The sequence below is a fragment of the Schistocerca nitens genome, chromosome 1 (genome assembly GCF_023898315.1).
Source record: "Schistocerca nitens isolate TAMUIC-IGC-003100 chromosome 1, iqSchNite1.1, whole genome shotgun sequence".
NCBI lineage: Eukaryota > Metazoa > Arthropoda > Insecta > Orthoptera > Acrididae > Schistocerca > Schistocerca nitens.
Window position 1 is genome coordinate 455,477,149 of NC_064614.1, and position 26,391 is coordinate 455,503,539.

The 26,391-nt window shown below is 41.3% G+C and overlaps 1 protein-coding gene across 3 annotated transcripts in view; it reads left to right on the forward strand.

Annotated features, from left to right (window-relative positions):
* The window catches only part of LOC126251666 (proteasomal ubiquitin receptor ADRM1-B), a gene marked incomplete at its 5' end in the record, with an annotated part of 78,646 nt that extends 54,026 nt beyond the window's left edge, over positions 1-24,620 (forward strand). For all 3 annotated transcript variants that reach the window (XM_049952241.1, XM_049952257.1, XM_049952249.1), the window contains 2 exon segments: positions 15,068-15,234; positions 23,049-24,620. In XM_049952241.1, coding sequence (XP_049808198.1) covers positions 15,068-15,234; positions 23,049-23,351 — 470 coding nt within the window.
* Positions 24,621-26,391: the final 1,771 nt, after the last annotated feature.

Consider the following 26,391-nt stretch of genomic DNA (forward strand, 5'->3'; position numbering starts at 1 on the left):
CAACATCCAATGTTCGCTACTTCTATTGCGTTGGCCCTGAAGAAACCAGTTACCAAATGTGAAGCTTCCAAAGAAACCCAGATTGCAGATTCAAATGTAAGTGCACTTGTCAATTTGCTTATGGGGGGTAAAGCTACACTTTAACTGGAAATTCGGGAGCCATCGGCGACAGTCTTGGTGCCTCAGCCACATACCACTGCACACAGTCAGAAGCCCATAAAAACTCCTCCCACAAGTAAGGATAAATGCCACACAGGAAGATGTTAAAAATAAAAGAAAGTGGCAACTAAATCTTCGGATCGACTGGCACTCTCCCTTTCTGATGGTCATATTACTGTCGAGGGCGTTGATATCCACATGAAGGAACCAGAGAGTTGGGCACCATTTGACATTCCCCTTGACCTCCTGGCGAAATCACCACTGCCAAGGGGTAAGGACAAGGACAACTGTCACTACTCAGTAGCTCCACAGGGACTGGGTGGCAGTGGAAGTTTTATGGATGCCAATTGTGTTTGGAACAATTGCAGCTCCTGGCCCAGGACAGACTGTTTTGCACTTGCTTACAAGAATTCATTTTAAAGTCAGCAACACACCTGCATTAAGGCACTACCACCCGTATAGGAAGAACAATGTTACTGAAGATCTGGTTAAGGGTGAAATGGCTGTTTTCGTTGGTGGCAGATGCCACGCCTCTCCTGACCCTCTTACCATGGCCATACACAGTTGCAGTGGAAGTCCTTAAGCCAGTTAAAATCACATTGTGTCATTTACATTTTCCACCTCATTATCTGTTGGATGGAAATTCATTGACAGAACTCATCTGGGCACTGCCCTCGCCATTACTCCTCGTGGGAGACTTTAGTGCACACAGGGTGTTGGAAGGCTTGGCTACCACTTGCTCCAAGGCTTTTATTATCGAGTACATTGTCCATTCAGAGAATATCATCCTTTTTGCACTGGTCGGGTAACACATTTCCAAAGGTACAGGATCATCATCAGCCATTGACCTTTTTTTTTCTCCTGGGCTTTTACCGACTCAGTTCAGTGAGAAGCAGTGCACAGATTTGCATTCCAGTGACCAGTTTCTGGCGTGGATCTGTCTGCTGACTCGAATGGTGGTCGACAGAAGACCACAAAGATGGGTGGTTCAGAGGGAAAATTGGTTGATACATTCAGCAGGCCATCTTCCAATAACAGGATTGTGCCCAGGAGATGGTGGACCATATCACATCCAGTGAGCTGCCTCAGATTAGATCCCCCATATAGCAACCACCTCAGACTATTATCAGTCACTTGGTGGAATGATGAATGTCACTCGGCAGTCAGAACCAGGTGCACAGCTTTACAGAAATTCAAACACCATCCAACTACAGAAACCTTGGTGTCTTCAGATATGCGAGGGCACAAGTGAGTGATAAAAGAATGGAAGGAATTTTTACTTCCGTTAATTGGCCCACTTCCACTGTACGAAGTTTGGAACTAAGTAAAGCAGGCTTCATGCAAAGGCAGTACGCCTTCTCTTCACGGCCTTGTTGAGAAATGCAATCTTGGTGGGCATACCTTGAACATGTGGCTGAATGTTTAGCTGATCACTTTGCTATCACAGCGTCGATCGGACGAACTCTTGCATTTGAGGTGTTCTATAGGACTGTGGAGATGAAGAGACTGCTTTCCTTCTTGTGTAATGAGTTGGTCTACAATCTTTCATTCTCCATATGGGAACTGGAGTCAGCTCTGTTAGTGGCCAGACAATGCTCCATGACCTGATTGGATTCATTATGCCATGCTCTGTTATCTGTACCCTGAAGCCATAGTCAAGCTTGTATCTTGTTTGTCATATCAGGTTTGATGGACAGTACCCCGCAACTGGGAATGAGCCAATGTTAATTCCATTATGGAAACCAGGCAAGGATCGTACAGACCCTAACAGTTACTAAATTGTAGTCCATTCTAGCTTTATGGGTAAGACTCTTGAGCATGTAGTCAACTGCTGCCTTGTCTGTCTCTTTATGAACCCCGAGGTCGCCTGTGTCACTCCCAGGGCATGTTCAGGTGCTACCATTCTTCCCTTGCCAACTTAATTATACTACAGACATTGATACAGGATTCCCTTTTACTCTGAAACCATTAGGTTGGGATGTTTCTTGACTCTGAAAAAGCATACACCACCACCACCACCACCACCACCACCACCACCACCACTTGGGAGGTACGATATCCTTCGCCAATTTTGTGATTGAATTGAACATGTGGAATTCTGCCACTTCTTATCCAATCCTTCTTGAGGACCATTGCTTTCGATATCACACTGTGGTGTGTCTGACTATGTTCAGGAGAATGTGGTCTCCCAAGGCAGAGTACTCAGTGTCACTTTGCAATCGATATCAATGGCACCTCTTCCACAGTTAGGAGCCGTGCTCAGTGCTGTTTGTTTGTGGATGACTTTGCAATCTGCTCCTCCTCCGATCTTATGATAATGAGGCAACAAGGACCAAGCAAGGTGGCGCAGTGGTTAGCACACTGGACTTGCATTCGGGAGGATGATGGTTCAAACCAGCATCTGGCCATCCTGATTTATTGCTTCAGACAAATGCAGGGGTGATTCCTTTAAAAGGGCATGACAGATTTCCTTTCCCTTTCTTCTCTAATCCCAGCGTGTGCTCTGTCTCTAATGACCTCGTTGTCGACGGGACATTAAGAACACAATAGGCAACTACTGCTGACTGTTGGAGGCCGGAAGCTTTCGCCAATAAAGATGGTTTTTGGTTTTCACCAGAGAAGACTGTGTGAGAGTTCTAATGGTATTTATAGAAATTTTAATCAACCATAGCTAACAATGTGGGACAATGTTTTACATTTGAATGACATTATGCAGTTTTTGGGCCTACTGTTGGACTCTTAAATTGAACTGATTCCCACACCTGAAAGAGCTATGAACAAAGGGCTTCAGATCATTAAATGTTTTGAAATGCCTCAACAGAAAGGCATTGTGAGCTGACAGATCCCACCACCTGCAATTTTATAGGGCATTTCTCAGATCATTGTTAGATAATGGCAGTGTGATTTATGGACCAGCTCATATTTCCTACCTCAAAATGTTAGACACTGTCCATCATGAGGATATTGGGGTGTTGTCAGGAGCCTATTGGACCAGTCCAGTCCAGAGTCTGCGTGCAGAAGCTGGTGAACCATCACTCTTGGTTTGGCAGCACCCCTTTCTCGCTCGATGGGTCCAGAAAATTTCAGGACTGTCTCAGTCATTCACATACGGCACAGTGATCCACCCAAACTGTAAACGGCTCCAGGAAGTGGCCCCAGCTGACCAAACCATTCATGGTACAGTATACGTACTGTCTCAAGGATCTGGATATATCAAACTCTGAATACACAGCCAGGAATTGAGCAAATTGCTACCTTTGAGTCTTCAGAGGCTCAGTGATTTTAAGCTTTACACAGTACAAGAAAACTTCTACTCCAGGTTATGTTTTTACAGCTCTTGTTTCCTGTAGTCTTAAGTACATACCACAGTTTTGTTGTTGTTTATACAGATGGATCCCAGCAAAAGAATGCCCTCTGTTGTTCAGCTGTTTCCTCTGATAGGGTTTTCAAAGTGTGGCTTCCAGAACGTTGTACAGATTATGATATGAATTTATATGGCATTATGACGGCACTGGAGTGGATTCACAACACCACAGTACAAGGTTTCTCATCTGTTCTGACTCACTCAATGTGCCACAAGTGGTCCACAAGATCTGTCCAATAGATCAGGTGATTCAGCTCATCCATAACTCCTTACAGTGGCACAGGTGACAAAGCAGCCAAAGAAACATATTGGGATGGTGTTGTACGTCGGTGTGCCATTCCCTTGCCTATTGTCATATCATTATCTGATAGATGAATCATGTGTCGGTGGGAAAGTGAGTCGTTATAGATGGCATAAAACAAATTGTGGTCATTCATATCCACCACAGTTATGGAAGAAAGTGCTGCTAACCAGACTGTGCTTAGGACTTAGCCCTTTGATGCACATTTTCCTACTCTGGCTATGTGAAGTTCGTGGTGTGCCACTTTCGGTTCAGCATATTTTGGCTACATGTGTGTTATATACTGATATCAGGGCAGGTCACAGTTTGGCTGGAGATGTGCCCACAATCTGTACACATACTGACACCAGTGTTACAAGGGCTCTGAAACTTGGTGAACTGTCAGGCCTCATTCGTAAATTGCTGGATAGGGGAGGCAGACATTATGCATCATAAGCTACTCCACATGTGGGGACAGCCTTTATCTGCATGCGGACTTTCCATCAGATCACTGAAGACCATGATGTCGAGTGCCTCACATCCCTAATAATAATAATAATAATAATAATAAGCAACATGAAGTCACCTGAGCAATTAATTCTATGCACAATTGGAAAGCCCCTGGAAAAGATAAAATAGCAAATTTCTGGCTAAAGAAGTTCACCTCAACACATCCACATCTAACTAAATTATTTAACAATTACATTGCAGACCCATACACATTCCCTGATACACTTACACAAGGAATAACTTATCTGAAACCTAAAGATCAAGCAGACACAGCAAACCCAGCAAAATATCGCCCCATAATATGCCTACCAACAATATACAAAATATTAACTTCAGTCATTACACAGAAATTAATGACACATACAACACAGAACAAAATTATAAATGAAGAACAAAAAGGCTGTTGCAAAGGAGCACGAGGATGTAAAGAGCAACTGATAATAGATGCAGAGGTGACATATCAAGCTAAAACTAAACAAAGGTCGCTACACTACGCATACATTGATTATCAAAAAGCTTTTGATAGTGTACCCCACTCATGGTTACTACAAATATTGGAAATATACAAAGTAGATCCTAAATTGATACAGTCCCTAAACATAGTAATGAAAAATTGGAAAACCACACTTAATATCCAAACAAATTCAAATAATATCACATCACAGCCAATACAGATTAAGCGTGGAATATACCAAGGAGACTCATTAAGTCCTTTCTGGTTCTGTCTTGCTCTGAACCCACTATCCAACATGCTAAATAATACAAATTATGGATATAATATTACTGGAACATACCCACACAAAATCACACATTTGCTATACATGGATGATCTAAAACTACTGGCAGCAACAAATCAGCAACTCAACCAATTACTAAAGATAACAGAAGTATTCAGCATTTGGAACAGACAAATGTAAGAAAAATAGCATAGTCAAGGAAAAACACACTAAACAAGATGATTACATATTGGATAACCACAGCGACTGCATGGAAGTGATGGAAAAAACAGATGCCTATAAATATCTAGGATACAGACAAAAAATAGGAATAGATAATACAAATATTAAAGAAGAACTGAAAGAAAAATATAGAGAAAGACTAACAAAAATACTGAAAACAGAATTGACAGCAAGAAACAAGACAAAAGCTATAAATACTTATGCTATACCAATATTGACCTACTCATTTGGAGTAGTGAAATGGAGTAACACAGACCTAGAAGCACTCAATACACGTACACGATCACAATGCCACAAATACAGAATACATCACATACATTCAGCAACAGAAAGATTCACATTAAGCAGAAAGGAAGGAGGAAGGGGATTTATCAACATAAAAAAACCTACATTATGGACAGGTAGACAATTTAAGAAAATTCTTTATAGAACGAGCAGAAACTAGCAAAATACACAAAGCAATCATATAAATACATCGGCTACACCATTGCAATTTCATAACCACTTCTATAACCTTTTAGATCACATAACATCAACAGATACGAAGAAAGTAAATTGGAAAAAGAAAACACTACATGGCAAGCACCCATATCATCTAACACAGCCACAGATCGATCAAGACGCATCCAACATGTGGCTAAGAAAAGGCAATATATACAGTGAGACGGAAGGATTCATGATTGCAATACAGGATCAAACAATAAAAACCAGATATTACAGCAAGCATATTATTAAAGATCCCAATACCACAACAGATAAATGCAGACTTTGCAAACAACAAATAGAAACAGTAGATCACATCACAAGCGGATGTACAATACTAGCAAATACAGAATACCCCAGAAGACATGACAATGTAGCAAAAATAATACATCAACAAATTGCTATACAACATAAACTAATAAAACAACACGTTCCCACATACAAGTATGCACCACAAAATGTACTGGAGAATGATGAATACAAATTATACTGGAACAGAACCATTATAACAGATAAAACACCAACACATAACAAACCTGACATCATACTCGCCAATAAAAAGAAGAAATTAACACAACTAATCAAAATATCTTTACCCAATACGACAAATATACAGAAGGAAACAGGAGAAAAAATTGAAAAATACATCCAACTAGCTGAGGAAGTCAAGGACATGTGGCATCAGGATAAAGTTGACATCATACCAATTATAGTATCAACTACAGGAGTCATACCACACAATATCCACCAGTACATCAATGCAATACAGCTACATCCAAACACATATATACAACTACAGAAATCCGTAATTATTGATACATGTTCAATTACCTGAAAGTTCCTAAATGCAATGTAACATATACCATACAGTTAAAAGGAAGTCACGCTTGATCAAGGTCCGCGCCACTTTCCATTTTTGACCAGACATAACGTCCGAGAAAGCTTTTCTCATAATAATAATAATAATAATAATAATAATAATAATAATAATAATCATTGTTCTTAACATATGCACTTTAGAACGCATGTTTTCTTGACCATATTTTGTTATTTTGGTCCACACTACCTCCTTCCAAAATTTGGAAACCTAGAGCTTGAAGTAGAAGAGTTTACTTTCATAGCTATCAAAAAAAGTTTTCCTTATAACAGTAGTCGGTTATTTCTGGGCTAGAGTCCCTTACCTCAGATTGATACATTTACCCTTGTCCATCATTCCTGATGTGGTGTCAAAGATGAACCAAAAACATTTTTGTGCAGAGTATGTAGAACTAGTTTTCAAGAATAGGTAACAAGACAATTGAAAGATATATGCCTGGTAAGAATAGTTTGACAGGAGGGACTCACCATGGAATATAGTCACTCTAAAGAAACTTCTGAAGGAAAATAGTGGAATGCATAATAGGTGTAAAACAAAGCATAAGCTATGGATAAAAGCTAAATGAAATGAGTTGGACTGTCAAGAGGACAGTGCTTGGAGCCTTTAATGACTACTATAGCAGAAATTATTGAAAGATCTCTCACAGAAGGGTCAGGTCAATGACCTTGCCGCAGTGGTAACACCAGTTCCTCATCAGATTACCAAAGTTAAGTGCTGTCAGGCTGGGCAGCACTTGGATGGGTGACCATCCGGTCTGCTGAGTGCTGTTGGCAAGTGGGGTGCACTCAGCCCTTGTGAGGCGAACTGTGTAACTACTTGATTGAGAAGTAGTGGCTCTGGTCTCTGAAACTAACATATGGCCTGGAGAGCGGTGTGCTGACAACATGCCTGTCCATATCCGCATCCAGTGACGCCTATGGGCTGAGGATGATATGGTGACCAATCAGTACCATTGGACCTTCGTGGCCTGCTCAGGAGGAGTAAAGTTTTTGTAAAGGGTCATAAAGTACCTGCAGTATGGTAGCCCCATGACCACACAGGGATCACACTGTTGGTGCTTAAACTGAAAGGAGTATGTGCCCATCGTGACTGGGGCATGGGGACTGTGAGCAACGGATTACTGGCCCGGTAGCTGTTGCTGAGACTGGGTGGCACCCATGGGAGAGCCCCCATTCGGAGTTGGTGGCACATGACAGATCAACCTGAAATGAAGTGGATGAAGTTGTCTCATGCTGATGGCCATATGGCCTCATCAGTGTCTGTGAAAGGACAGTCCTCTATCAGTGCATAGAGACATGACCCTAAAATGTTCCCTTTCGTGGCTAAGCTGTGGTAGGAAGATAGGACCAAGTGGCAAGCAGAATAATACTCCCGGCGATACTTGGTTCGTACAAGGACTGATGGTAATTACTTTTCTTTGTGGAGAACTTGGAAGACACGTTTGGGAAAGTGACAGCCACCTCTGAAATGAAAAGTGGGACAATTTTGATCAAAACCGCATCCCGTGTCCAGTCATGGGCACTGCTCACTTCTGACAAGCTGGGGCATACTGGTGACTGTCACTCCCCATAACAGTCTAAATTTAGTCCAGTACATCATTTTTCACAGACATGCTCTAACAATCTGATGATGAGCTACGTGCCAATTTAGGATGACAGGGTGTACACCTTGTCCATCATGTACATAGGAGACCAAAGAACAATAGGATTGCTACCAGTGCCTTCATCTTGGCCATTGAGGGCAATTCATTGCCTGAAAAGGTAAAGGTGGTGATATACTGATGCGATGTGAAACCATGTGCTCATGCCCCCCTCCACCGTGCTGTGCTTGAAATCTGAGCACGTCTTCGCATTGCAACGCTAGCCCCATTTGTAGAGATTGTGGACAACAGCTGCATGCACTTGCTCCCTGTGCACCTCCCTCCATTTTTCAACTGTGGAAAGCACCATTCTCCCTGCTCACCAGATTAGACTGTTTTTCCAGAGAGAAAATAAAATACAAGAATGCAAGACTCTGGAAAAACTCAGTTATCAAGATGACAAGAAGTAATACGAGCAGTTGCACCCAGTATATCAAACAATATCATATGCTACAGTTAAAACTGTGTCTCACCTTTGGCAATGTACTCATGCCTATTGCACCTACAGTGGGCCCCCAGGGTGGCTTAACTATGCCTACCCCCATGATGGTTGGGAGTGCCCCTCTTGCAACTTCCCCCTTGCCTACTTTTAGGGATCAGTGACTTCCCAGCCACCTGCCGGTGACAAATCCCCTTTGTGTGGCATCTTTCAGCATGGACGGGGTCCATTGGGACACTTTCTTCCAAGCTTTCCACTGGTCTAAAACCTGGCCTAGCCAGTGGCTAAAGGGGCCACAGGCTGCTGGTAGCAGGGCTTTGCAATCACTATCTCTACCTGAAACTGATTCAGAGAAACCCTAGCAATCATCAAAAATCTCTAAGGAGAGTAAAGACAAGAAAAAGACCTCCAAGGAAAAGGACATTCCGGTGGCCCCCATGCCACCAGATACCACCCGTTGCACTCCTGTGGCCAAGGTGGGGATTCTGGCAGCCCCTGAGACCCCGAGTCACCCCGACAACGGAACCAGGAACCTATGTACATTGATACCATAACACCTCAGTGGCAGCATATGACCCAAAGGTATAACCTGCCCCCTAGATCCCTTTGTGGCCTCATTGTACAGCAACATTATTCTCCAGTGGAATTGTAGCAGTTTTTCCACTACCTGGCTGAGCCAAGATATCTTTTGTGCACTTCACCTGCATTCTACATTGCCCTTCATGATACTGTGTTTCCGGCAATGCAGACCACAGCCCTTTGTGGATACTGGGGATATTATAAGATTCATGCTTCCTGTGACAGGGTGTCGGCCAGAGTATGCTCATATGTCTACACTCATGTCTCTTAAACACCTTTGGAGGCTGTGGCTGTTCAGTTAAGGGCATTTCAGGATATTGCCATTTGCATTGTTTACCTTCCTCCAGATGGTGAAGTGTCTCAGAATATATACTGTTTGCATTGGTTTCTCAGCTCACTACACCTTTCCTAATTTTGGAAGGACTTCAGAACTTTACTGGCACAACTTGACCTTTGCCTCTTGTGAGCACTGATACCCCCATACACTTCAGTGTGGTGCACAGAACCTTATAGGCCACTGACCTTTCCATTTGTAGCCCTTGTGTTCTCCCATCTATCTGCTGAAGAGTCCATGATGACCTTTGTGGCACTGACAACTTCCTAATCTTCCTGTCCCTCCCTCAGTGTCACTCCTTTGGCTGCCTGCTCAGACGGGTTCTCAACACTGCTGACTGGAATGCTTTCACTTCTGCTGTCAACCTTGGCTCCCTGCCACATGCAGATATCAAAGAGGCTGTGCAAAACATAACTATAGCCATTCTTTTGGCAGATGATTTAGCGGTCCCATGGTCCTCGTGTATGCTCCGATGAAAGACAGTGTCATGGTAGAATCGCAGAGGCTATTTGAGATTGTAGGTGGGCTATTCAGTGCCCCAAACGGCACCCATCAATGGAGCAACTAGGGGCTCCAGTGCACCACCTAGTAAAGCAATGGAAGCGAGAATGCTGAGAGTAGTACATGCCAACAATTGGACAATGTACATTTTCTTCACAGGTTTGGGCTAAGATCCGACATCTCTATGGATGCAAAACACCTGCAGGTGTACCTTGTACCATTGGATGGCACTGTCTACACTGACCCAGATGCTGTCGCTGAACGTTTTGCTGTGCACCATGCTCATACCTCAGCATCTGAGAATTATGATCCTGCTTTTAGTGTCCTAAAACAACCCACCTGGAACCATACAATGCTCCGCTCAGTGTATGGGAATTTTTGTGTCGTAGTCCACTGGCTTGACACAGCTCCAGGGCCAGACTGCATCCACAACGAAATGATCAAGCACCTACCAGTGGATTGCCAGTGCCGTATCTTTGCCATCTTTAACAGCACCTGGAGTGAGGGTGAGTTCCCATCATGTCATTGTCCCAGCACTGAAATCAGGTAAGCACCTTCTAAAGATGGACAATTATCGCCCAATAAGTCACACCAGTGGTCTCTGTAAGTTGCTTGAACGCATGGTGAGCCAGTAGCTGCGTTGCTCCTTGAGTCTTCAGATCTTGTGACTCCGTCCCAGGGTGATTCTTGCGAAGGCCATTCCTCTACTGATAATCTGGTTTACTTGGAGTCTGCCATCTGAACAGCTTTTGCCTGGCGTCAACACCTTATACCGGTCTTCTTCTACCTGGAAAAGTCTTATGGCACCACATGGTGACGCCATATCTTCGCTCCCTTACCAAGTGGGGTCTCTGGGGTCCACTTCAGATTTTCATCCAGAACGTCCTGTCACAGTGTACGTTCTGGGTTTGAGTTTGTGCTTCCCGCAGTACCCCCCAATATCCAAGAGAATGGGGTGCTGCAGGGCTCTGTACTGAGTATCCCTCTTTTTCTAGTAGTCTTAAACGGCCTAGCAGCAGCTGTGGAGTCCTCAGTGTCACCCTCGTTGTATGCTGAGAACTTCTGCCTCTGCTATTGCTCCTCTAGTGTAGGCGTTGCTGAAGGTGGACTGCAAGGCACCATATGGAAGGCACAGCCATCATTCCTCACCCATGGCTTTAGATTTTGCACCGACAAGACTCACATCAATCACCTATGTCGGTATTGTACCATGCACCCACAACCAGAACATTACATTGATGATCAACTACTCAATGTGGTGGAGGCTTCTCGCTTTTTAGGACTGGTCTTCGATTTTCAGTGTGGAGATTCCTCATCTCCGTCAGATTAAGTGAAAGTGCTGGTTGCACCTTAATACACTTCAATGACTGAGTAACACCAGCTGGGGTGCAGATTGCACTACCCCTCTGCAACTGTAAAAAGCCCTGATACAATCCTGTGTAGATTATGGGAGTGTGGCATACAGTTCAGCATCACCCTCAGCATTGGGGGTACTGGATTGATACACAACTATGGGATTCAACTTGCGTCAGGAGCTTTTTGAAATAACCCTGTGAACAGTGTACTTGTGAAGACTATGGTCCTTTCGTTGTGGATCAGATGCCAACAACAGCATGTTCATTATGCTACTCATGTTTGCAGCTCCCCTAAGCATCCAAACTACCATCTCCCCTTTCCAAACACAGTAATTCGTCTCCCACAATGGTGGCCTTGATTAGGGATTATGATTTGCAATCTGAATCCTCTCTGAACTTCAGTTGTTTCATCTTCCACTTCTCCTCTGGGCCCAATCCTGTACACAACTCCTGTTTTCAGCAGTCAACTGCTTAGTCAATTGCTTTTTCCTTTAGTTGGTTTTTCAGTCAAATGAAACTAGACTCTGTGACCATGTCAGCTGTATGAATGTTTCCACTCACTCATTGGGTTTAAGTGGTTTCACTCAATGCAAGACAACTGACAGACGCAAGTCTCTTTCAAATGTGATCGTTACATGAATGTTTTCACTCAAATGCCTGATTAGAGTGGTTTTATTCAATACGAGACAACTGACAGAGACAAATATGTGTTGGTAACCTCAGTTATATGAATGTCTTGACTCAGTCTCTGGGTTTGAGTGATTTCACTCCCATACTTTCGCCATTTTCTGTGGTGGTGATGGTCATTTGAAGCGGGCGCGTGGTGCTCTCACCATAGCAGCCGCCGCCTCCTCCTCCTCCTCCTCCTGCTGCTGCTGCTGCTGCTGCTGCTGCTGCTGCTGCTGCTGCCGCCGCCAGAGGCAGGGATGCAGCTAGTGTGAGAAGGTAGCGCAGTGGCCAGTGTGAGCACAGCACTACTAGCACCTGCACTAGCAGTGATTGGCCACTACCTTGTGCCGACTGCTAGCCTGACTCTGACAGCAGCAGCAGGATGCTGACATGAAACACGTTGGACACTCAGATACAGCCAAAAAGACCGGTTGGTTTCACTTGGAAAGAAAGAAAGAATGAATGAATAACTAAGTCAGTTATCAAAATGCCACTGGATTGTGTTGACTAGTTTCACTCAAAAAGAAATGAATGTATAATAATCAAAGTGATAAGTAAAGCTACAACCAGCCGATTTGCTTGTTTCCATTTGGTTTCTCCCATAGACTGGTTTCAGTCAAAAGAAGGAATGAATAATTCAACTGATCAATAGAGCTGCAACCTAGTAAGTCAGTTGTTTCCCAGCAACGACGGAATCTATTGTTTCCATTTTATTGTTCCCAACACTGCTCGTACACCTCCATGGTGCATTCCTCGGCCACAGTTTCATCTTGACCTATCACAAGGTCCAAAAGACTGCTCATCCTGAGGCCCTCCACTGCCAATTTTTCTCCATCCTTGGCTCATCCCAAGGTTCAGAAGTAATCTACACTGATGGCTCGATGTTTGCTGGTCACGTAGGCTTGGCTTATACACATATGGGACATACTGAACTGCTGTCCTTGCCAAATGGCTGTAGTGTTTTCACTGCAGAGTTGGTAGCCATATCTCGTGCTCTTGAGCATTCGGTAGCGGCACTGGTGGATCCTTTCTCATCTGCAATGACTCCTTGGGCAGTTTGCAAGCTCTTGACCAGTGCTGCCTTTGCCATCCCTTGGTCAGTACTACCCAGCATTCCCTGTATGCACTTGACTAATGTGGACGCTCAGTGACATTTGTTTGAACCATGGGCCAAGTCGGGATCCCAGGTAATGAACTCACTGATAGACTGGTCAAACTAGGTGCCAGTAAACAGACGTGAGATCCATTACGCCATCAAGTTTTAGTGCCTGGAATGCGGAATCACCCACTCTAACTTCGCCAAACTAACTGGGTGATAAAGGAGGCTACGAATCTGCGGAGGTCCTCCATGCAAACCTCTCTCAAGGACTCTGTTGTCTCTTGCTGGCTCCACATCGGCCATACTTGGATGACTCGTGGTCGTCTCCTCTGTAACGAGAACCCACCCTACTTCGTTGTGGCTCACGTGTGACCATATTTTGCTGGACTGTCCCAACCTATCTGCTGTGCGGTGGATTCTTAATCTCCCTGACTTGCTTCCCCTGGCATTAAGAAATAATGCCCCAGTGGCTGACTTAGTTTTATAAGTTTTATTAGTGAAGTGGACTTTCACCATTCTCTTCAAGGGAGAGCCACTTACCCTTATCAGTTCATCAAGGGGTTGGCAGTATACCCTGTTACTTCATCTGCTCAGACCGGGCTGCAGCTTCTGGGCTTGGTGATCCAGTCCTGTCCTCACCCTACCTGCTCTTTTACTCTTCTTCCCCTCTCTCACATGAGCTATTAGACTTGTTAATCTTTTGTCTCTCTCTGCTTCACTTGCCCTGTCCATGTCGCCAGTGTTTCCAAGGCAGTCTGAGTAGGGTACCTCTGATAAGTGTTGGGGCCTGGGGATGTATGTCCTCTTGTTACACTCTTTCAGGGGCTTTCGGCTGCCCACGAGATGGGACACCTTGCTTGCTTTTCTTCCTCTGTCTCCCTTTCTCCTTTTTGTCCTTACCTCAGCTTTGCTGACATCATTAGACCTTGCGGTTTTCATCCTCTGGGGTTTGCGTGGTAGGCTCTCTCTGATCTACAGTATGTATCACTGTAGATCATAGAGAGCTTGCCTGTTTGATGACAAAGGTACTGCTGACCTAGAAGCTTGAGACATTTAAACATACTACTGTCCCATCCCCCTACACTGTTCAAGAATAGGAATGTTCTTCCTGACTTACGAAAAGGGGATACAAGTGCTCATAAAGAATTGTAACAATAATATTTGTTGAATTTATGTTTGATATTAAGAGATTTTGATGAGATGTCACGATTTTGTGGATATGAGATACAGGAAGAGGATAGGAACTTATGGTTTCAACAACCTGTTCAAGTAATTAGAGACTGTGCACGAGCTTCTATTAGACAAAGGTGGGTAAGGAAATCAGTTATGACATTTGCAGAGCAACCATCCAGGTATTTGCCTTAATCAATTTCAGGAACCCACAGAAAACATAAAACTAGGTAACCTGATTGGGCTTTTTAACTCTGTTCTTCCTAAAGAGGAATCCAGTACTTCTTAGCTGAAACACTATTTTAGTTACAGTAGTGTACTTGAGGCACTTACTGGAAAACTGAAATGTGATAATTAATAGAAATTGGAAATTCATAATGAAGCAGGAACAGCCTGGCTGTCCATGAGTCTTATCTAAAATGTAGTAGTGAGTTTCCTAAGCTCTGGCATATTCATACGTCGTAGGAATAATTTTGCTTCATGTTAGTTGGCTCGAACATTTCTCGGTAGTCTCTGTTCGAAATCAAATTTAGGCATAAATTATAAACCAAAGTCTTAATCGATGGTAATAATCTAGGATAAATTTTTCTCTCTAGTTACTTATGAAGTGTTTGTAGATATGTTTCAAACAATGGCCTTGTTTCCTTTAGTGGATCTGGCATCGACAATCACATCTGAAAACCTGCAGACGTTGTTGAGAAATACAGAATTGGTGACAGAATTACTGCAGCATGTGCCATCAGTTGAAGATTCTTCATCTACTGTGCCTCCATCTGAACAACTTCGTTCAACCCTTGCATCACCTCAGTTCCAGCAGGTGACTTAAATGTGTAATTTGTTTAGTATTCCCTAAAGTAATGTTTATATTAACTTAAGTATGTTGTTAAATTAACTTAATTATGTCATGTATTGGAAAATTCGACTCGTTCCACATCATTACGAAATATCGTATTCATGATCCATGGAACTAGTATTAATCTAATCTAATCTAATCTCTAATCTTACATGTTGTTGTGTTTGTAACATCCTGTAAAGCTAAGTTCTCATAGAAAAACTAAGGTCAAATTTTTTTTATTTAATGAACATTACCCAAATCCTACCAAAATGATTGCGTTTTGTTTGTACAAAATGCATTCTGCAGAAAACAGTAGTGCTTGTGTGCCAGTGGAAAACTGGAAAAAGCTTGTTTCTTCAAGAACTGTTGTAGAAGGATCGCAAAAAATATCTGGTTACTTAAGAAAGCAAGTGGAGCGTTCATTGTGCCTTGGTGCAGTGATTAATTGAAATAGTAGCGGTAGCAGCAGTAGCAAATAACTGTTCCTTTAAAGAATTGATTATCTGATTACTTTACAAATGAGTTAACGTTTTAAATATTTGACTTTTAGCATGTAAGTGAGAAAAAATTCATGGCGTTTGAGAATTATGCCTAAAGTTTGGTTAAAGTCACTAAGTGCTCTCATTATGGAACACTGGATGAATATAGCCTTGGTAATTTGCACAACATTGTAAGCAAAAGGTAGTTTTTCATGCATCTGAATGTTTCATGCTATAGCTCGTGAACTGTGTGTCACACAGTTATGTGATTTTGCAATATCTGGTGCTGAAGTTTGGCTGCATGAACATTGAAAATTAGCAAGCGATAAACTTTTTTTCATTTCATTTTTGTTTGGTTTCAGTGAGAAGCAGTTTTGTAAAGGTTTGAAATAGTGTATAAAGTTCATTGGGAGTCATTAAGTGCTCTCATTGTCAAATACTCAATGAAAATAGTGTGGATATTTGTGAGCCATCATTAACATGTATACACTCTAGTACTTATTGTATTGTGTTAAACTTTATAAAATGAGATTATGCTTCTTAATGAGTAGATTGACAGTATTTTAATTGGCCAGTAACTATGCAGAATAATGAAATTCGAATTTTTATTGTCACTGGAAGCCATTACACAGGCAATCTACAACTGGTACCGGGTTCCAGGCTAGAGGTTTAGTAATATAAACAATGGTAATTGTAATAATTATAATGATGATTATTATTTGTGTGCAGTGAATAATGGTTTTTGTTATTTGTGGCAGACATCTATTTAATTCAGATAACATAGCTCACTGAAACAAATCAGTATGAAGCTAATATTGATCCACATGTCAACCAAAAAATGTGTGATAAGAGCCTTTGTGTATTTGAACTGATCAGTGCAGATTCAGCACCTTGCATCGGTAGGTGCCAGGTTAGATTGAAACACTTTTCATTGGTTTCCCTCTCATAAGCTAAGTGTAGTAAACATCATGCATCCCTCTATAAAAAGAAGTTAAATGTTCAGAATACGAAGTTGCATGCTTCATAGACAGTTGTGCTAAGACAAACTGTAATATATACTGCTTGCTCTGGACTTTCTGTAGGTTTGTTTGCACCTAAACTTTTACTTTGCAGGTGATAAAATTTCTCTCAGAAGAGCTGCAACTCGCTACATTTTTATGGTAACTTCACAAAAATTGTCCCCATGCTGTCATTTACAGAAAAATGATTTTTTACTGGAACTTCAACAATCTTGTATGCATCCCTAAAAATATTATGAACAAATTTTGAAAGCAACAAAGGTGAAATTGTAGTTTGAAGGAAGACAATTCATGGTGATATTTTGATAAGGCATCAGTTACTGTTGAAAATATTGTTAGTGTCTGCATATGGCTTTTGCACAATGACTAAAATTCAAAATAAAATCTAACTACTCTTAAAATAGTAAACAAAAATGGGGAAAGGGACTAACCCACATGTAACTGATTGCTTTATGGGTGCATAGCTGCAAGCAAATGCTTAGTGTCTTTTGTTGTATTACTTTGGTTTCTGTGCCAAAGGTCAGCCAGCTACAGTTGTGTGTTTGGGGTGGGGGGGGGGGTGGATTTTATCATCAGTTTTTAAGCACTTTTCATGATGCTGCACAAACTGGTGGAAGTGTATCTTTTCGTTGCTTTATTGCTTATGCCCTGTTTCTTCGTCTTCTGTAAACATAAATATAAAATGATTGACAGGTTGATATTAATGTAGCCCAAGACCACACAAACAAATTGTTTGTACTCACCATTCATGGAAATGATCACATCACAAAACATGAGTGCACCTTCTTTTTGCATCTGTTACGTGTAACTTCCACCTGGAAAAGACAAAATACAGCAACAGTCTTTTAATTCATAATTCTTTGCTGCCCATTTATTTCAGGATAACTGAAAATGAGACTGTGAAATGTATTTTGTCATTTCATAGTTTTGGTGGTTTAATGGAGTGGATACACAAAGGTGTGTTCATGTTTTTGTAACAAATAAATTCAAAAAATGGTGAGTGCAAAGAAAATTTTGGTATTGGACTTAGTCAAAAACCTGCTCTACTTCTCACAATCCGTGCAATGAGGACACATCTTTGCCACCAATCCTTCCAACAAAAGCCAACCTGATTCCGGCATTGAAACTAGCCTCTCATAGTTCATACCCACATCCAATCATGATTCTCTCCCTCTTCCAACCCAACCACCCCCTAGTCACCTTCCAAGAATTTCTTACCTCCAACTTGGCCTCACCATCCTTCCTCAGGTCTCTTCTCAAGAACACTGTTTCAGCAGAAGAAAGGACAGCCATAAACATCCTCAGAGCAGATGCTGACCTAATCATTCTATATGCAGACAAAGCATATGAATTGCTGTGACTACCTAACAGAAGGCCTCCGCCAGTTTTTTGACACCTACTTCTATAAACTTGTGCTAGCGTGATCACATCCCAGAAGTCCAACATAACCCCTAATCTCTGCTTAAATTCTTAGGATCTTCCCAGTACCTCTACTCTGAATCCATTTTTTCTCCTCACTCCTATGACACCTCACATACCCACCTTCTGCATGCTCCACAAACCCAACATTCCTGGAATCCCCATTGTAGCTGGTTATTGTGTTGCCATTAAAAGATTTGAGCCCTTGTTGACAAACACCTCCAACCTGATGCCCAAAGTCTAGCCTCCTACATCAGATAAGTATCACTGCACAGACTGTTAATCATCCCCACCCCTTTATCTCCTGGATTCCTACTCGTCAAAGGTGACACACTTCCCTATGCACCAACATCCCTCATGTTCTTGGTCTTGCTGCTATTGACCACTTCCTCTCCAAATCCACTACCTCATTCTTCATGTATCTTACTAATTGTATCCTAACATGCTACTACTTCTCCTTTCAAGGGCAGGTTTGTATACAAGCCATGCACCTGAATCCCAACCTGTTTATGGGCCATCTAGAGGAAACCTTCCTAGCCCCCCAAACCCCCTAGTCTGGTCCAGGTTCATTAATGATACAGGCATGATCTGGACTCGGAACACCTTATCCAAATTCCTCCATAACCTCAACACCATCTCTCCCCTCAACTTCACTTGGTCCTCCTCATCCCAGCTTGCCCCCTTCCTGGACATTGACCACCACCTCTCTGATTGCTTCATCCATGCGTCTGTCCACATTAAACCCACCAGTCACCAATAGTGCCTGCTTTTTGAAAGTAATCACCCTGTCTACACCAAAAAATACCACACAAACAGCTATGCTGAAGGTCTCACAAAGGCCTTCAGACACACTACCTCAGAGACGTAATCCATGAACATATGTCGTATACTATATCCCCACACAGCCCCAATCCTCCCACTACCTCTAAGAACCAGCTATAAATGAGCACCTCCTTTGTTATCCAGTAGCACTCCAAACTGGAAAAACTTAATCACATCCTTCGTCAGGGCTTTATGTATCATCGTGTCCTGAAATGAGGGACATTGTACTAGAGATTCTTCCTTCCCATACTTAGTCCACTCCTGTACCACTCCCAACCCCACCACCTTGCCGTATGGGTAATATCCCTTTGGGAGGCCGAGGTGAAATACCTGCCCAGTCCACACACCCAGCTCTTCGTATTCCAGTCCTGTCACAGCCATGTCATATACCACCTCTGCTGAAATTATTGCAAAGTTTTTTATATTGGCATGGCCACTATCCAGCTGTCCACTAAGATTAGTGACCAGCACCAAAATGTGTCCAAGAGTCCTGTGCTACAACATGCAACTGAATATAACATGTTTGATTTCAACGGACCATCTGAATTCTCCCCTCCACCATCAGCTTTTCTGAACTGCACAGATAGGAGTTAAGTGTACAGTATATTCCCCACTCCGGAAATCATCCTGGCCTCAACCTACTATCACCTACTGTCCCCACACCCTCCACCCAATAATTTCCACTGCCTCTGTCGTGTCACATCCTCACAGTTCGCCTCATCCTCTTTGTGCACTGCTCCCAGCTGGCGCACCCATCAGTATTTTTACCTTATCTACTCCTCTCTCCGACCGCCTCCCCTGTCCCTCTCCCACAGCCTGCTGATGCTGCACCTGGCAGCCCTATCTTACCACCACCAATCCTTACATACATCACCATCAGCACTGATTCCTCTCCTCTCACACATACCCTGGCATCCCTCCCCTTCCCCAGCCCACTCCAGATTCTTGCTCCCGTTTAATGCAAATTGCATTCTGGCCTGTGATAGTGGTTGTGTGTGTAAGGGGTGTGCTTGCTTGCTTGCTTGCTTGTGTGTGTGTGTGTGTGTGTGTGTGTGTGTGTGTGTGTTTGTTTGTTTTCTTTTCTGATGAAGGCTTTGGCTGAAAGCTTATACGTAAGTCTTTTCATTGTGACTTTCTGCCAATCGGCATGTCAACTTTCCGGCGTGTGGCAAACATTGTAAACTTTGTTATAAAACTGTAAGACACATGTGCTGGTGTTTCCCTACAGTTCCAGTATTTTTAGAATGGATTACAAGTAAGAGTTATGTGGGTCGCATCAGTAAAACTTTGCTTCTCGTCATGTACATATTTGTGTGGCACCTGTGTTCACTCATTACAGTAGGCCCACATGCTAGGTCCAACTTCTGACGAATCTGAGCAGCTGTAGATCCTTTTGTACTCAGCAGCTTCTATAAAAAAAAAAAAAAAAAACAAACATTGTTTGCTTTTATCCACAGTACAATCAAATGACTATTCAAACTCTGTACTAGATTTCTGGAAGCAGAAACAGCAGGAGCTGCTTATATTGTAAAGTGGAATCCATTGAGCATGTAGAAGAAATGTACATCATAGAAGTACAATAAGTATTAGTCTGTACTAAGACATATAAAGAAAATTTCAAGAGAATGGTAGAACAAATCTGATTGTATCAATAGAAATATTTCAGGAGGTTGGTGATCCATTGCTGGAAGAGTTCAGATGATTACATTTGGAAATGAAACACAGGTTGCTGCTGTCCATTGAAACATATTTCCTTATAAAGTTATTGATTCCTCTGTTAATAAACAATAGTATTAAATATAGATTGACTCATACATAGAAGATAACAGCAACCAGTCACTTTTATAATGCTATTTATTTATTTATATATCTAAAAACAATGTGACTTACCAAACGAAAGTGCTGGCAGGTCGACAGACACACAAACACAAACATACACACAGAATTCAAGCTTTCGCAACAAACTGTTGCCTCATAAGGAAAGAGGGAAGGAGAGGGAAAGACGAAAGGATGTGGGTTTTAAGGGAGAGGGTAAGGAGTCATTCCAATCCCGGGAGCGGAAAGACTTACCTTAGGGGGAAAAAAAGGACGGGTATACACTCGCGCGCGCCCACACACACACACACACACACACACACACACACACACACACACATATCCATCCACACATATACAGACACAAGCAGACATATTTGGTCTTTAAATGTGTCTGCTAGTGTATATATATATATATATATATATATATATATATATGTGTGTGTGTGTGTGTGTGTGTGTGTGTGTGTGTGTGTGTGTGTGGTGCCCTAAAACCAAAACAAGACGTGAGACAATGTCTTTTTAAGTGTAGTTGTGCCTCACAACAATTTTAAGTGATTTAAACAAATTATTAAAGGGAAGATTTTTCAGTTACTTACGCGCGCGCGCGCGCGAGCGAGCGTATACCCGTCCTTTTTTCCCCCTCAGGTAAGTCTTTCCGCTCCCGGGATTGGAATGACTCCTTACCCTCTCCCTTAAAACCCACATCCTTTCGTCTTTCCCTCTCCTTCCCTCTTTCCTGATGAGGCAACAGTTTGTTGCGAAAGCTTGAATTCTGTGTGTATGTTTGTGTTTGTTTGTGTATCTGTCGACCTGCCAGCACTTTCATTTGGTAAGTCACATCATCTTTGTTTTTAGATATATTTTTCCTACGTGGAATGTTTCCCTCTATTATAACCATATTTATTTATTTAAATAGAGCTGTTACAGGTTCATTTTCAGACATCTAGTTCATGTTTTAAATTAGCTTTCGCCTTTTGTTTTCACAAGCGATGAAATTTCCTTGGGGTGGTGGTGCCCTAAAACCAAAACAAGACGTGAGACAATGTCTTTTTAAGTGTAGTTGTGCCTCACAACAATTTTAAGTGATTTAAACAAATTATTAAAGGGAAGATTTTTCAGTTACTTACGATGATATTATGTTCCAGTGCAGACAACTTATGATCTTGCAGCAGCGAAAACTGTATGATGCCGTTTTCTTTAGGTATATGTATGCACATAATGTAAAGCACCACTCACAAACTATGAAGTTTCATCACGTGGAGGTATGACACTTAAATCTATACTTGAAGTTAACAAAATTCTCTTCAGAGAGGTTTCCTTGCCATAGCCAGTCTAAATTTTATATCTTCTCTAATTCGACCAACAGCAGTTATTTTTCTCCCCAAATAGCAAAACTCAATAATTCCCACTATACCTAACTTTCACCTATCCATTTCCCTTTTTAAATTTTCTAACCTACCTGCCCTATTAAGAGATCTGACATTCCACACTTAGAATGTGAGATTTCTTTCTTCTGGTAACGTCCTCCAGAGTATTCTCCGCCCAGAGATCTGAATGGGGGACTATTTTACCTCCAGAATATTTAACCCCAAGAGGACACCATGCAGTAAAGCTACATGCCCTCGGGAAAAATTACAGTTGTAGTTTCCTCTTGCTTTCAGCCATTCTCAGTACCAGCACAGCAAAGCCACGTTGGTTGATTACTGTTACTTTATCAATTTTAGTCAATCATAGCCTTGCTCTGACCTGATCCAACTAAATGTCTGTTATCTGGATAGGAGTCTGTATCAGCATTTGGATTTGGATATAGTTGTGAATAATTCAAAATAATTTTCTAACATTCGAACAGAATTTTGTTTATTTTTGTAATTGTTAATGAATTTTAATGTTTACAGATTCCCTCATTGCTTTTATAACCTTTTTAAGCAGTTTTTTTTGTATATCACTTGATATGGGTGTGTTTGATAGTGTTCTTAGTGAGCCAACTCTTCACAGCTCTTAGATCGATCCTATCTTATGCAGCCACATTTGTTCACTGTTGCATTTTTATTTTATCTTTGTACAAATAATATAATGAAAATAAGTTGCAGTAATATTACATCATAGGAAGTATGAAGGTTTTGACTCTGAGCAACAATCAGTTAATGTACTTCTATTTGTGTAGTTTTTGGGAACATACTTCTGCTTCTGTGTGAAGTGAAAATGGCAGAAATAACCCATTCACAATTACTTGTTGCAGGCTCTTAGTATGTTCAGTGCAGCATTACAGTCAGGACAACTTGGGCCTGTTGTGCAGCAATTTGAAGTAGGCCCAGAGGCAGTAGATGCTGCTAATCAGGGTAATATGGAAGAGTTCGTGAAAGCGTTACAGAAGGCGTCTATAAGCAAAGATGAGTCATCAGCTCAAGGCACGACCCATGCACCCAAGGAAGAGGAAAAGAAACAGCCAGGAGGTGATGAGAAACGAAAGAAAACTGATGGTGGTTCTGGTGGTAGTGATAAAAAGGACGATGACGACGAGGAGTGGATGACTACTGATTAGCAGCAGAATTTTAGAGGTTTATTTAAGAAGTTCATATGTCTAATTTTGATAATGTTGGAATAATGTGATAAGTATCTGTTGGTTCTGATTGGAGCATTATTGCCAAAAACTTGTTACAAGAGCCCCGTGAAAATGGTTTGTCATGGAAATACAGTGTTACAACATTCTCTGAGGTAGTGAGGTGTGTAGAATGGAAAGACCTAGCACAGGCAAATTCACAGGCTTGATTTTAATCATGAGAGGTTTGCAGTACTTATGCAGGTAAAGAATAGCTTATGTAGTTAAAGATCAACACTGAAGGAACTGTTGAAATTTTCATGAGCGTGACCTAAGCATCTCATTATCAGCACAAATAAGTCAATCTGTAATGAAAATGAAGAGAAATTGGAAAACTTGAGTGGAGCATGTCGAAGCTCTCATTTCCTTTTTCAAGTTGTGAGTTTGTCTGTGCACCGATAAATTGCCTTTCACAAATACTTTAGTGTTTCTTCACTTATAATAGATTTGTTAAATCTATACTGAGACTATAAAATAGATAATCAAAATTCAAATTATAAATTAGATGATTAGGTAAATGCATTTTGTTGTCAAAAGGAGGAATCATTGAGCAGAATGAGTGGACGAACATGTACAATAGCTCACATTTTATTATAAAAATGCCTTTTGCTGCAAATGAGGACAACATACTTTTCATCTCAGCTGTTGAGCTCTTAATACTTAGTGAGGTAGCGATATAACATATTAGTATGTTTCACATTTGCAGTGACAACATGTAGTGAAATTATGAAGTGAACCACTTTAAAACTATAGCAGCAAATCATTTTGATGAACAAGAAAATCATTTTCGGTGGTTTCAAGAAGTGTTAAATCTACCATTAGTAAAGACTAACCACATTATTTATGATCACAGTGTGCTCAGCCTTAAAAAATGTACCTTGTTATGCGAGTGTTCCTATTTATAGTTCACACTGTTAAGCTCATTTATGGTCTCAGCTGCATCAAGAAAAGGCTTATTTTTTTACCTTCTGGAAATACATATAATTTTTTGTTAATGAAGCACTTTGAAATATGCCCTTGTTGCAGATGAACATTTTGTGAAGCTAATAACTTTTTGGGTGTATTTGTGCCAGTGTTTGCACATTCATGGAATTTCCTGCTACTACTAAATGCTGACAGTGATTTTTTTTCAATAATCAGTTTTAGTAGGTTTAGTGTGATTTATATTAAATACAAACAGTTGATTGTATAATACATTGTGTTGCAATTTCCCGTGTTTATGTTTTCATCATTGTGTACCTCTCTTCCCTTTTTCTGTTTCATAATAACTTCAAAAAGCTTGGAAGCTAGGGTGAAATGAGTATAACATACAGAAATGTCTACAGCTTGCTTGCTATTCTCACAGTAATAACAGTAGTAGTTAATTGTATTGTAACAACCAAATAATGTATTGTAAACTAACAGAACAACAAATATTCTTGACAAGTTTTCATTTTGCTGTTGTTGGTAGCATCAAAATCTGAAATTGCATTAAAAAAGATTAAAACACTATGGTTACATAGTGGAAATTAGTAATAAAATTCTAGCTTCATATCTTTTAAAACAGACAATGCCAACAGCCAACATTCCATACGAAGTGACTGGTGTGGATTTAAGATAAATAAATTGAAGACAACTTACCAGTAATTTAATGTGTGTTGCTGAAATTCCAGGGCCATGAATTATTATGCATACATACACTAACAGTACTAAACTTAAATTTAAAAAAATTAAATGCCCTGAAAACGTAATTAGACCCTTTTCTTCATACTTGTGCCATAAGTCAATTAAAGGAAACATTGATTCCCACTTGGAGAGCTTGGTCAGTTCTAGTCATTGGGTCATTTTCAAGAGTACATGTACATATATTCCCACAAAGAACATCGTCCCAACTAACTGTTAACCACACTACAAAACTTTGCCTCATTACTGTATACGAGGCTATTTCTGGATTCATAATTAAATACAACCACACCACCACAGTTAGTAGAAAGAGACTAAACTGGGACAATCATAGTGGTTGATGACCAGATGGGATGCAGATGGTCTTGGAATATTCTGATGTTTGGGTCTTTATTATAGCACTAGGTAACATCTAATAACATATACAAGTATGTGTAAATGTGCACATGAAAATGACAGGTACAAATTGGGCAGTAAAGTGAAATAAAATGGTTGGATAATTGATGAGTTGCACCTGAAAAAATTAGTTTCTTTGAAATCTAATGTGTAAATGTGTGATAGAATGTTCTCTACTGGTTATAACTTCGTAGAAAGTGAGACGGAGGTGAACACAGCTCTGAAAGAGGTGTCTTACTGTGGTGCTAATGAAAGAGCATCTCTAATATATGATGATCTGACATTTGACAGGGCAGATTTAAATTAGGAGAAGATTCTTCTATGAATGTAATAGCTATGAAATCAAAATGAAGATTTGACAGCAAACGAGAGAGTCTTCTAGGTAACAAAAAAAAAGCCAGCCAAACAGGCCTTGAAGGCCCAGCAGTACTGACTGGCGGCTGTGTCATCCTCAGTGCTAAGTGGTCACCAGATGCAGAAACGGAGGGGAATGTGGTCAGCACACCGCTTTCCCAGCTGTTGTAAATTTTTGTGACCAGTGTCACTACATCTCAGTCAAGTAGCTCCTCAGTTGGCTTCACAATGGCTGGTTGCACCCCACCTGCCAACAGCCCTCAGCAGACCCAGACGGTGACCCATCCAAGTGCCAGCCAAACTTGACAGTACTTAACTTTGATGATATAACAAGCACCGATGTTACCATTGTGGCAAGTCTGTTGGCAGGTAACCACATATGTAATTAATCTGAAATTCAACATTGTGAACAAAAAGAAATGGAGTAAACTAGTATGGGCAATGCATTGTGCAACGTGGATGCCAGAAGGCATATGCGGAATGAGTCGTAAGTGAGAAAAAATATTGTAAGGACCACATGCTCCTACGCGTAGATACTGACGGACGGTTGATAGGTTTGGTGTTCTTGATG